The 13,969-nt window shown below is 42.2% G+C and overlaps 1 protein-coding gene and 1 pseudogene across 2 annotated transcripts in view; one reads left to right on the forward strand and one right to left on the reverse strand.

Annotated features, from left to right (window-relative positions):
• Positions 1-13,969, reverse strand: part of PPP2R1A (protein phosphatase 2 scaffold subunit Aalpha) — a 70,215-nt gene that overhangs the window by 18,181 nt on the left and 38,065 nt on the right. The window contains exon 15 of one of the 2 annotated variants that reach the window (XM_026488214.4): positions 12,401-12,472. In XM_026488214.4, coding sequence (XP_026343999.3) covers positions 12,401-12,472 — 72 coding nt within the window. Of the gene's footprint in view, positions 1-12,400; positions 12,473-13,402; positions 13,879-13,969 lie in introns of those variants that run through there. The other variant, XM_026488218.4, reaches the window with a different exon arrangement.
• On the forward strand, positions 686-3,024 carry LOC113247241 (vomeronasal type-1 receptor 4-like; annotated as a pseudogene).

The following is a 13,969-nucleotide window of genomic DNA, read 5'->3' on the forward strand; positions in this document are numbered from 1 at the left end:
CTACTGATTATGGTAAGGCTATTTTCCCTCTTAAATTTAGGGGAGGACCATTATAGGAAGGGTTAACATAATAATTATATGTTTCACACAACAACTATCTGGCTCACATCATCTTATTTTCACCTGTTTGAAAATATTTTCGTCGATAGTAACAAAGGTACCACTCTGGTGTGGGATTTTTGACAGTCGGGAGTGTATGGAAAATCGCTGTACCTTCCAATCAATTTTGCTGGGAGCCTAAAACTGATGTAAGAAATAAAGTCTCCTATTTATATTCTCATAACAATCCAAAAATCTACTATTATCAACTTATAAAATGCGCAACATTTCATGCTTTGCACGTGCCATTTTGCATGTCATATCATTTATGAATATTGCATTGCTGCAAGTAATTTTACATAATTCAGGTTAATAGGTAAATATGTGATCTAAAATTAGTAATAATTTAGTTTCTAGCCTACAGTATTTTATCATGTATTAGTGGTTTAGGTCCCCAAACGTAAGGTATGACGTGATTATTCAACACTTCCTGTGGTAGGTACCATTATACTTGTGTTCTTGATATAAAAGCAAATGAGTCTTTTTGTCGCCATCCTGGTATCGAGCCAGTCGTACATCCATTACACACACCTTGTGATGGAGCAGGTTCCTACAGTACTCTGCCAGCAGTGCAGCTGCCTTTATTAAGATATCTAAAGCTTTATTCATAACTGATATTGGCCTATAAATCTTTACAAATGCATGGAAACTTATTACAACCAACACTACAATAACAAATATCTAAAGTCAAATGACAAGGTGTAAAATCAAAACTAAATATAGATCTGGATTATTTGATGAACACAGCTAACTAGCTTTTTTTTTTTTTAACACAAGGTTGGAAGACATTTTCCTTTATCATGTTCAAATAGCCAACATATAATACATCATTAGTTTTTGATGTAGCATTCAACGATTCATTAGTTGTGTATAACACCCAGTGCTCAGCACAACACGTGACTTCCTTAATACCCACCACCGTGTTACCCCGTCCCTCCACCCCCCTCCCTTCTGTAACCCTCAGTTTGTTTCCCAGAGTCCAGAGTCTCTCATGGTTTGTCTCCCTCTCTGATTTCTTCCCATTAAGCGTTCCCTCCCTTCCCCTGCGGTCCTCTGCACTATTCCTTATGTTCCACTTGAGTGAAACCATATAATTGTCTTTCTCTGCTTGACTTAGCATAATCCCCTCCAGTTCCATCCATGCCAGTGCAAACGGTGGGTATTCATCCTTTCTGATGGCTGAGTAATATCCCCCTGTATATATGAACATCTCTATCCATTCATCTGCTGAAGGACATCTCAGCTCCTTCCAGTTTCGCTACTGTGGACATTCCTGCTATGAACATTGGGGTGCATGTGCCCCTTCTTTTCACTACATAGTGCAAACTAGCTTTTGGTAGACGATGGTAGCTTAATGCACATTCTTTGTTACCAGCTATGAAATATAATATAAAACGGACACTGGACTTAAAAACTCCCTGAGCAGACAAAACCCTTTAAGCCATGTAAGAAAAACTAAAATCTAGCTTATTTCATGAACATAATAAGCAAAATGCTTCTGATAAACATTAAAAATTTATCTCCCTAAAAAAACGGTATAAGATAATCACTTTTAACCAATCCCTTGTCATCTGGAAAGCCCCACTGTAATAACCAATCACTGTAATCACTTTATAGGCCATCCTGGAACATTATACCCCTGACCTTCACAGGTTTTAAATTTGAAACCCCTGTTCATCAGTAGTTCTCATATGCACAATAAAGTCTTACTAAGTACTCTTTGTTGATTAGGGTGTTTTAATTCTGCTATTTCTGGAATTTGGACACAGCACAACCCATTTCAAGTCCCTGCTCTGCCCTAAGCAGTAGATTTTGACAAATACTTAACCTCTCTGTGTGTCTGTTCTCTTCATCTTTTAGTTACAGCCACAATGGTGCTGGCCTCATGGATTCGTGAAGCATGAAGAAGTTCTCCCATGAGCGGCTTCACAGAAGTGATTTTACATTATAAGAGCTCTTTAAAAGTTACACATTCAACCTGTGGAAAACTCTTAGTAAAAGAAAAACATTAAATCCACATTTCTTAGTGCAACTAATAGTAAGTGGAGAATAAAGGATTTCAGCTGACATGATACATCTAACCTGTGGCCATTCAGGATCCTTTAGCTCAGAAGATAAACTCGGTCACTGGGAACAGACAAGATGACTGCCAGGGGTCTGGCAGTGGGGATGGTTTCATCAGAGACTACGGTTGGAATCCTGGGCAATTTCTCTCCTTTACCATTGCACCATCCTTTATTTTACTGGGTGCAGGCCAAGGTCCACAGACTTGTCCTCAAGCCCCTGACCACAGCTAACTCCTTGGGCATTCTGCCTAAAGGAGTCCCCATACGACGATACCCTTTGGGATGAGACATTTCCTCAATGATTTTGGATGCAAACTTTTTTTGTATGTTCACAGAGTGGGCAGGGTTGTGTCCATGGGTAGCACCTGCCTCTGGAGTGTCTTCCAGGCCATCATGGTCAGTCCCAGGAACTCCAGGTGGACAGGGCTTAAAGGGAAAGCTCCCAAGTACATAAGCACCTCCACGGCCCCGTGCTGGATCCTGCACATGCTGGTAAACACAATTTGTCTTACGTATATCACCAGTAAATGGAGCAACAGGAACACCACAAACAAATGATTCTGGACACTGAACTTCGGTTCTTCATGACAAAGCCAGAGACTCTGTATGCAGAATTGTTATCCCCTGATGTGCAATGCTTGGGGCTCATGTTCTGGGCCAGCAGCTGCATGGTCTTCATCCTGCACAGGCACGAGCAGAAGGTCCAACATATTCACAGGACCAACGTCTCCTCCACATCGTCATCTTGTCCAGAGCCACCAAAAGCATCCTTCTCCTGGTGAGCACCTTTGTCCACTTTAACATCCTCTCCTCCATCTTTCAAGTCGTTTTGTCTGTTTTTGACGATCCCAACCGGATCTTTTTAAGATTTTATTTATTTATTTGACAGAGAGAGGGACAGGCAGCGAGAGAGGGGGAACACAAGCAGGGAGAGTGGGAGAGGAAGAAGCAGGCTCCCAGTGGAGGAGCCCGATGTGGGGCTCGATCCCAGAACACCGGGATCACGCCCTGAGCCGAAGGCAGACGCTTAACGACTGAGCCACCCAGGCGCCCCCCAACTGGATCTTCTTGAGCACTTCAGTAATCACTGTTTCCCAACCATCTGCTCATGAGCCAGACCACAGTGTATCCATGCTCTGCCTTGCCTACATAATACAAAGTTCCTCGTCTAGGAGGAAAACGAACACTGAGTGTTTTCACCCAATGTTCAATCATTTATTCACTCATCCCCCTCAGAATCATATAAGACAGTGACATTACAAAAGTGGCGGTAAACACACGCACACATGTGCAGATTTGTGTATTATAAAATCTGTGCGTGTGTTTGAACATTCATGTGTGTGTTCCTATCAATCTATGATCACCCATCACGCAATAATGGAAAATTGTATATAAGAATGTAAAACTCAGAACTTAAAATACTTATCTTCATCTTGCCCTTCTAGTTACCTTAACATACATGCAACGTATTTTCCATTTACCTACTTTAGTTATGTCCTAGTTGTGTCTCTTGATAAAAATATCTAAATGAGGGGCGCCTGGGTGGCACAGCGGTTAAGCGTCTGCCTTCGGCTCAGGGCGTGATCCCGGCGTTAGGGGATCGAGCCCCACGTCAGGCTCCTCCACTATGAGCCTGCTTCTTCCTCTCCCACTCCCCCTGCTTGTGTCCCCTCTCTCGCTGGCTGTCTCTATCTCTGTCGAATAAATAAATAAAATCTTTAAAAAAATATATCTAAATGAACGTAGTCAAATAATATTTGACTTTAACAGGATTAGTCTTTCATGTTTAAAAACGGGCAAATTTGGAAAGCATTTACCAACCTATTATGTCTGCTTCATGATACCTGTTCTATTTTATTCTATGTTGACTTCTATGTTTTTAGTAATTCTACATTTTACCTTTTTTGAGGTGCTGTAGATTTAGTATCTTAGATTTCAACCCAGAATTTGCACAATACTTGTAAAAACTAATCACAATGTAGAGTTATTTAATACAGTTAACCTCCACCTTGACAATGTAAGGTCACTGAATACTAACCTATCGACCTTCTTACAACTAATTTTTTTAGTTGCTGATATGTATTAAAAAATATTTTTATGCATAGCTCATGAGTGCACTGCTCAGATTTCACAAACTGAACACACTGGGGTGTAGATCCTAGATTAAAAAAGAAAACGCTGATAACCTTACAGATGTTTCCTCAAGCCCTCCCAGTTACTATCCCCAAGAGCAACCACTATCGTGACATATAACTGCATACATCAATTTCACCTCTTTGTTAATTCAGATGAATGGAATCCTAGAGCAAGAACTCTTCCGTATTTGGCTTTTAAAATTCCTTATGTTTAGGGGCACCTGAGTGGCTCTGTTGGTTCTGTCCAACTCATGATTTCCGCTTAGGTCATTATCTCACGGGTTGTGGAATCCAGCCCCATGTCAGGCTCCATGCTCAGTGGGGAGTCTGCTTAGGATTCTCCCTCCCTCTCCCTCTGTCCCTCCCCTCACTCGCACGCACGCCCACTCTCTCAAATCTTTTTAAAAAATAAAATTCCATGTTTGTTAATTTATCTGTATTTTTTCATGCTGTTGGTGACAGAATTCCATTGTGTGAACATCATTTTTCTTGTTATCAATCCATCGATTTAATCATTCGTCTGTCCGTGCATGTGAGTGGGTTTCATTTGGGGGCTATCATGAATAAATAGCACCGGTATGTAAATTCTACAATGTGGTTTCGTGACACATGTATGAATTTCTGTTGGGTACATATCTGATAGAGGAATTTCTGGGCCACAGGTTTACATCCACTCAGCTTTTGGAGGTAACAGCCAGTTTTCCAAAATGTTTGTACAAATTTCACACCCCCCAACAGTGTATGACACGCCTGGTTTATAGACAACTTTATCCATGCTTAGTATTTTCTGTCATTTTCACTTTAGTCTCGTGGTTGGTGTGTGATGTTAAACCAGGCAGTGAGAGGAAGGCCTGAAACAAGCAGCTTGACTAGTTTTTTACTCTCCTTCTGGCAGGATAACTGAGGAGTTATCAAGGCCGACAGAGAACTGGGTGAATCAAAAGCATTTTACCTTCATGTCTCTTACCAGTGAACAGCCAAAGGCTGCTGGAAACAAAAAGGAAATGTGCCTGTGAGGGTGGCGTGAGCAGAATGGCAGAATGGGACGCCCAGAACCCTCCTTTCCCCAACAGACAGAGTGATTCAACGCCAATAAACAGACGCATTCTTTTTGTTTGAAACCCATAAACTAGTTGAGAGGTTCCTGCATCCTGGGTGAGCACCAAACCCGTCACACTGAGGCTGGCAGGAAGATCTGAGACACTCTTGCCATAATCCCTACCCCTGGCACAGCTCTCAGCCTCCCTGAGGGAAGGAAGAGCTGTATCACACATCCAAAGCTCCAACTTTTCCAAGGGCTGCCCAAGGGATTGGTTTGTTTTCTGTCTCAGAGGGCTGATGGAACCTGGCATACTCTAGATTCCTAGAGGCCAAGGGAATAGAGAGAGGTTCAAACAAGCATATAGCAGGCAACGTAACTCCTCTTCCAGCTCAATGCAGTGTGACAGAAGAAAAAGTTCTGATTCCACATTCTCCCTGGGCAGAGAAGAGTTGACTGTATGCCCAAAGTCCCAACTTCTCTGGAGGAGCCTGAAAGACTGGCTGCCTCACCTGTCTCAGACTGACAGGACCCAGTGTATTTTAGATGCCTGGGGCCACTACAACAAAGATGGCAGTTCGGACTACTGTGAAGATTTTGAGAGGCTCCCAAAATCTACAAGCCCAGTCCATGAGGTACAGGTGGCAGTTTTTTTTTTTTTCCTAATGCACAGATACCAACACAGAGTCAAGGAAAATGATGAAACACGGAAACATGTCTCAAACAAAGGAATGAGATCAATCTCCAGAAACCAACCCTAATGAAATGTAAATATATGATTTACCTGACAAGGAATTCAAAACCACCATCATAAGGTTACTTAATGAAGTAAGGAGAACAACGCATGAACAAAGTGAGAATTTCAACAGAGAGAAAATATAAGTATCAAACAGAAATCATGGAGCCGAAGAATTAAAACAAAGGAACTGAAAATTTTAATACAGGGGCTGAACAATAGTCTAGAGCAGAAGAAAGGATACACACAGGCTGAAAGTGAAGGAATGGAAAAAGATATTCCACACAAATGGAAACGAAAGAGAGCAAAAGCGGCTATACTTACATCAGATAAGACAGACTTTCAGTCAGTATCAGTCACAAGAGAAAAAACGTCAATATATAGAGATAAAGGGGTCAATTCATCAAGACAATACAACAAATATACATTATCTATTACCTAGTACCAGAGTACCTCAGTATTTAAAGCAAATACTGACAGACCTGAAGGGAAAAATGGACAATAATACAATGATAGAGGGGACCTCAATACCCCATTTTCAACATTGATGCATCATCCAGACAGAAAATCAGCAAGGAAACTGCAGACCTGAAGAACACTATAGACCAAATGGACCTAATAGACATATATAGAACATTCCATCCAACAGCATTAGAATAAAATCTTTTCAAGTGTACATGGAGCATTTTATAAGGCGTATCATATGTTGGGCTATAAAGCAAGTCTTAACAAATTTAAGACGACTGAAATCATATGCATTTTTTTCTGAAACACAATGGCATGAAACTAGAAATCAGTAAAAGGAAAACTGGAAAATTCACAAAAATGTGAAAATTAACACACTCCTCAACAACCAACAAGTCCAAAAAAAAAAAAAATTAAAAGGGGAAATCAGAAATGATTTATATGTTTAATTCTACATAGATCTTATCTATGTAGAATTAAACATATAAATAAATGGACAAATGAAAATGGAAACACAAGATACCAAAAGTTATAGGATTCAGCAAAAGCAGTTCTAAGAGGAAGTTTATAGTAATAAATATCTGCATTAAGAAAAAAAGATCTCATATAAGCAATGTAACATTACGCCTCAAGAAACTAAAAAAAAGAACAAACTAAGCCTTAGCAGAAGGGAGGAAATAATAAAGATTAGAGCAGAAATAAATGTAATGGAGACAAGAAATACAACAGAAAAAAAAAAAAATCTGAAACTAAGGTTTTTTTTTTTTAAAGCTAGACAAACCAAAAAAAGGGGGAAGAACTCAAAAAAATTGTAAATGAAAGAAGAAACATTACAACTGATTCCACAGAAATACAAAAGATCATAAGAATCCACTATGAAAAACAATATGTTAACAGACCAGACAATCTAAAAGAAATTTTTAGATACATAGAGCCTACCAATATTGGATAATGAAGAAACAGAAAATCTGAACAGACCAATAATGAGTAAGGAGACTGAATAAGGAATCAAAAACCTAAAAAACAAAAGCCCAGGTCCAGATTGTTTCACCCGTGAATTCTACCAAACATTTAAAGAATTAACACCAGTTATTCTACAACTCCTCCAAAAAAACTGAAGAGGAGGGAACACTCCCAAACTCATTTCACAAGGTCAACATGACCCTGATACCAAAGCCAGATAAGGCCACTATAAGGAAACAAAACTACAGGTCAAAATACCTGATGAATATTGATGCAAAAATCCTCAACAAATTATTAGCAAACCCAATTCAAAAGCACATAAGAAGTTCCATACACCACCACCAAGTAAGATTTATCACTGGGATGCAAGGATGGTTCAACATATGCAAATCAACAAATGTGACAGACCACATTAACAGAATGAAGGATAGAAATTATACGATCATCTCAGTAACTGTAGAAAGCACTTAACAAACTTCAATATCCTTTCACGATAAAAACTCTCAACAAACTGAGTATAGAAAAGGCCATATATGAAAAGCCCACAGCCAATTATCACAAACTCAAGAGTTAAAGTAAAGCTTTTCCTCTGAGATTAAGAACAATGATGCCCACTCTCACCACTTCTATTCAACACAGTACTGGAAGTCCTAAATAGAGCAAATCTGTAAGAAAAAAAGGCATCCAACTGGAAAGGAAAAAGTAAAATTATCTCTGTTTGCAGATGATAAGATCTATGTAGAAAAGCCTAAAAATTCCAGAGTAAAACTGTTAGAAGAAATGAATTCACCAAACTAGCAAAACAAAAAGTCAACAAAAAATCAGTTGCATTTTTATATGCTAGCAATGAACAATGAAAAGGAAATTATAAAAACAATTTCATTTACAGTAGCATCAAAAAGAATAAGGAATTAACCAGAGATAAATGACTTCTACAATGAAAACTACTAAACATTTCTGAAAGAATTAAACATATAAATAAATGGAAATGCAACCCATGTTCACAGAATGGAAGACTTACTATTGCTAAAATGTCACTACTACCTAAAGCAATCTACTGATTCAACGCGATCCCTCTCAAAACCCCAAAGATGTCTTTTGCAGAAATAGAAAAACCCACCCCAATCTTCATATGGAATCTTAAGGGACCCCCCAATAACCAAAACAATCTTGAAAAAGAACAAAGCTACTGTAATCAAAGTAGTGTGGTACTGGCCTTTATGGTCAAATGGTTTTTAAGTGTGAAGGGTATTCAAGAAACGGTACTAGGATAACTGAATACTCACAGGCCAAAAAAATGAAGTTGGATCCCTAACTAACACCATATACAAAAATTAACTCAAAATGAATCAAAGACCTAAAACTCTTAGAAAAACACATTGGTCAAAACCTTCATGACATTTAGATTTTGCAACGATTTCTTAGATACGACACCAAAGGTACAAGTAAAACAGAGTCCTACAATATTTGGCCTTTTGTGTCTGGCTACTTAATTCATCCATGTTGTAGCATGTATCATTACTTCATTTTTTTAAAGATTTATTTATTTTGAGAGAGCACGCGTGAATAGGAGCAGCAGCAGAGGGAAAGAATCTCAAGCAGACTCCCTGCTGAACGGGGAACCCTACACAGGGCTCAATCTCATGACCCCAAGATCATGATTTGAGTCAAAATCAAGAGTCAGACGCTCAACCAACTGAGCCACCCAGGCGCCCCAATCCTTCATTCATTTTTATGGCTAATATCCATTATATGGATACACCACATTTCATCAGTTGATGGACATTTGGGTGGTTTCCACGTTTTGGCTATTGTGAAGAATGCTGTTACCAATATTTGTGTGTAAGTTCTTATAGGGATGTAGGTTTTCAACGCTCTTGGGTATACACCTAGGAGTACAATGGGTGGGTAAAATAGTATCCCAGTAGGACTGCCACATTGTTTTCCAAAGTGACTGCATCATTTTCCATTCGCAGTATATGAGGATTCCAGTATCTCCACATCCTTACCAACGCTTATCATCTGCCAATGTATAGACATACAAATTAGTGTATTTGTGTCCTGCAATCTTACTGAACTTATTGGATTTTTTTTTTAGATTTTAGGATTTCCTCTATACATGATCACATCATCTGCAAATACAGTTCTACTTCTTCCTTTCCAATCTGCTTTTCTTTTTTTATTTTTCTTGCCTAATTACCCTGAACTACTACTACGATGTTGAAAAGAAGTGGCAGGAGTGGGTATTTTTGTCTTCTATGGTAAGCACCCAATCTTTCACCATTATTATGCTATCTGTGGGTTTTTACAGACACCTTTCATCAGGTTAAGGAAATTCCTTTCTATTTCTAGTTTATTCAGTGTTTTTATGGTGAATGTGTGGATTTTGTTAAATGCTGTTTTTAGCATCAATGGAGATGATCATGTTGTCTTTTACTGATGGGGTGTATTACACTAATGCTGGCCTCAGAATGAGTTGGGAAGCGTTCTCTCCTAATTTTGGGAAGAGTTTGTGAAAAATTGGTATTAATTCTTTAAATGTTTTGGTAGAATTCACTGAAGCCATATGGGCCTGGACTTTTGTGCAGTCTTTTGATTACTAATTGAATACATTCATATATTCCTAAGACACAGATATTTCTGGCTGTGATGTGCATTCCATGCAAGAGGGATAAAAACTCTGAAGTCCAAGTTGGGTTTTGCTACTATAGTAGTTCAGGTCAGGTGAGGTTTTGCCCCCAATGACTCATTAAAAAGCCTACCATGGATTTCTACATTTTGCATCATGGTTAAGAGATTAGGACTCATATTTCCTATAAGGCCAGTCATGCCCTGCTTCTTCTCATCTAGCTGGTAGGGCCACCTACCGTCCTTGGCTGGGCCCTAAAAGGATCTTAAGCTACCAGAGGAAATTAGGGCATCTTTTTCTTCTGGGACAGATTTGCTGTGTTCTGATCTGTTAAGTCCGTAAGCGCCCACATCAGACACCCAACACACTCTGGGTCTGTGTCCTCATCTGAAAAACACAGCTGGACAGGGAAGAACTCAAGGGAGTGGCTGGAGTGTGGATTTCCTCGAGACAGGAGGGCTGATGACAAGGCATGTGTTGAAACATCACGTTTTGATTCATCTGAGGGGAGCAACAGGGCCTTCCTTCCAGCTGCTTCTTTTGTAACTTCCGTGGGTTTGAAAAGCAGAAGTGGCCTCAGGTACACCTCCTCAATCTCTCTGCCTACTCTCCTCAGCCCCAGACCCAGCGGAGGCCCTGCCCTTGCCCCCTAGGGCCATCATTCCAGCCTCCTCCCCAGCACTCTGACCTCATCGGACCCTGGAGGGATCCCCACCCCCCACTGCGAGTCTTACTCGATCTTGTCCCTTCACATTCAATCCCTTTGCAGTATTTGGAGGCTCTTCAAGATCTGGCCCCTACATACTTCTCCACGCTCACCTACACCACTCTACCTCTTTACCTACTCTCTGTACTAACTTCTGTTTCCCAAGAAGCGAGGGGGGAAAGCTTTCCAGGTAGAGGTTCATGTCACACGTGAAAGGTTGGAGGTGTTGAAGCACGTGTGGGTTAGCAGGAGCAATCCTTTCCCAGGGAGGAGCAGGTGGTGAGTCTCGAAGACTTGAATCCTGGTTGCCAAGATGACTGCATCCTTCCCTTTATTCCCCTATCCAGGTGTCACCAAGTCCCAATCTGTCTCCTTGCGAAGTTTTGCTTCCCTTTTTACCTACAACCTCCCCAACTCCATGGCACCTGCCTCCAGCTCAAAACTCCTCTCTTACTTAGACCATATCCTCCCAGGTCTCCCGGACTCAGGTGTCCCCCTTCAATTCTGATACTGTCAGTCCTTTACCAAAAACCCCTGTGGCTGCTCTGGCTTCCAGGGTAAAGTTTAAATCTTCAGCTTGCCCCAAATGCTCTATACACCCTGTGATCAGCCTCATCTCCTTCCGCTGTTGATGCCTCCACCTGTCTGTAGCGGAGCTAAGATGGAACCCAAATTTTCTCTCTGGACCACGTGTGGCGGTCACACCAGCATCTGTGAACCACAGATGAACCACATCTCTAGGTTTTCACATCTTGCGAGGTCCCCTCCTGCACTGACTCTGGGCTTGGCCACGTGACTTGTTTCAGCTTGTAATGCAAGTTTGAAAGTACTTGTGAACTGGGACTTGTTCTCTTGGAAACTGCTTTGGAACCATAAGCCATGATATAAAGAGATCCAGCCACCCTGGAGAGGCCACAGTGAAAGATGCTATACCAGGCCTCAGCTGGGTGGTACTCCCAGACATGGGGGTGAAGAAGTTGTCTTGAACATTCCAGCCCCAGGAGATACCATATGGAGCAGAGGATCTTCCAACTGAGGTGAGCCCAGACTGCAGCATTTTTAGGAGTGATACATTTTCATTGTTTTAAATCACTCATTTTTTGGGGTGGGTTGTTATCCAGTAAAATATAAATGAAACACGATGGAGCATTCACTTGAATGTTCTTTCAGCAATTAGTGGTAGACTGCCAACTGAACTTGAACATTCATCAAGCAGAGAGTGACCATACTGCCCCCACCTCCCGACCTCATCAATTCTTCACTCAGTGAGTCCTTCAAATATTTATATCCTAGGAAAGTATGGTACATTTGTGTTGGGTGCGGGGTGGGGGACCAACCACAGATCCTTCTCTTATGAAACTAACATAAGCCAATAATGGGAGGAACAGGATCTCCTTCACCCTCATCCCCCAGGACTCAGCTGGGCCTCACAATCAGTAGGGACTGAGGAACATGAGGCCTGAGCTGGTAAAATCACTTTGCCACCCAGTGCCAATTTCCCCTCCACCCTGCTGAGCAATATTTCACTCAGTATCACGTCCTTTGTGAAACCTTACACGTACCACCATCCACTAAGTCTCCTGCTCCTCTCTCCGGGGCTCTTTGGCCCCTGCACCAGTTAGAATTCGGGTGACCTGCAAGTGATGAAACCCCAAATGAACAGTCACTCAAACAGTTTAACTCTCCCAGGTAACCAATACTGGTGTGGGTTTTCTCAGCATCAGGGACCCAGGCTCCTCTTATCTTGTTCTGCCACCTTGCTGGGCCTATGCTCCTAAGATCACTTCCTGGCCCAAGATGGCTGCTCCCACTCCAGCCACCTGGTCTACAGTCCAGAGTGCAGGAAGAAGGACAAGCAGGGGGCATATATCCTCTTCCTTAGGAACACTTCCTAGAAGCAGCACACACCTCTTCTGCTCAGATGTTATTGGCGAGAATTTAGTCACAACGCCACACCGAATGTCAAGAGACCTGGGAAAATGCCTTGAAGCCAGGCAGACATGTGCGCAGCTACAAATCACAGTGTCTCTATTAATTAGTGAAGAAATGGGAGAACAGACATTGAGGGACAATGGCTTCCATCTTGCCAGTCCCCTTCCCATTCTCTGTTATAGCCCTGATTTTCCTGGGACTTCCTCAGGGACAGGGCCTGATCCACAGGGGGGCTCTCCAGGAAGTTATAGCTGACCCCGACTGACTGCTTCTCACGTGCCATGCAGCACAATTACCCACTTTATACGTATTAACTCATTTAGTCTTCACGCTGTGATTTAGCTTCTATCGTTATCCCCATTTTACAAAGAACAAAACTGAGTGAGAGAAACTGGGTAACCTACTCAAGGTCACACAGCCATTAACTAAAAGAACTAGGATCTGGACCCAGGCAGTCTTGCTCCAAGGCACCTGCTCTGAACCACCACATACTCGACTAATGTCTGTTAAACTAAGCTGCACCACAGGACTCTCCTGGCCAGAAACCTCACAAACCCTCTCCCCTGGAGGCCAGCTACACTCCTGCTGTGGCACCCCTCCTCCATGCTATTGACTAAAACCAGAGGACCAGCTATTTCTAGACCTTTATTTCTCTGTGAAAAGGGAAAACAGGAATAAAATAAAAACGGCACAGTTGACACAAAAAAAAACCACTGAGGGGGAGGGGGAGAGGAAGGAAGGAAGGGAGAAAGGAGGTGGAGAAGTAGATGGGGTAGGGGGTCCCCATTACAGCAGCAGGAGCCAGTGACCCGGGATGCTCACATCTCTCCCCTGCGGGCAGAAGTGGCCCCTTCCTCCCAGGGTCACTGCCCTGTCCCACCTGTGCTTCCCCAAGCCTCTTGGGAGGTGGACAGTGGGAAGTCGGATTCCCAGCTGGGGAGAGGAAGAACCGTGCTGAGGGAAAGGGCCTGGGGTCAGACCATGCACAGGGAGTGACAGCCAAAGTCCCCCCACTGTCTCCCCGAGGAAGGGACCTGGGGGGGAGGGGGGAGGGTGGACACCAGAGGCCGGCGTTGGCTCCTCTTCCAGCATCAGGCGAGAGACAGAACTGGGGGAACAGGAACAGGCGGGAGTCAGAACCACAGCTAGCCCTCTGCCCACAACTGCTCCTGCATATCCCCCTCCCAGGAGCTGCTGTT

This window comes from Ursus arctos, unplaced genomic scaffold (genome assembly GCF_023065955.2).
Source record: "Ursus arctos isolate Adak ecotype North America unplaced genomic scaffold, UrsArc2.0 scaffold_19, whole genome shotgun sequence".
Lineage (NCBI taxonomy): Eukaryota > Metazoa > Chordata > Mammalia > Carnivora > Ursidae > Ursus > Ursus arctos.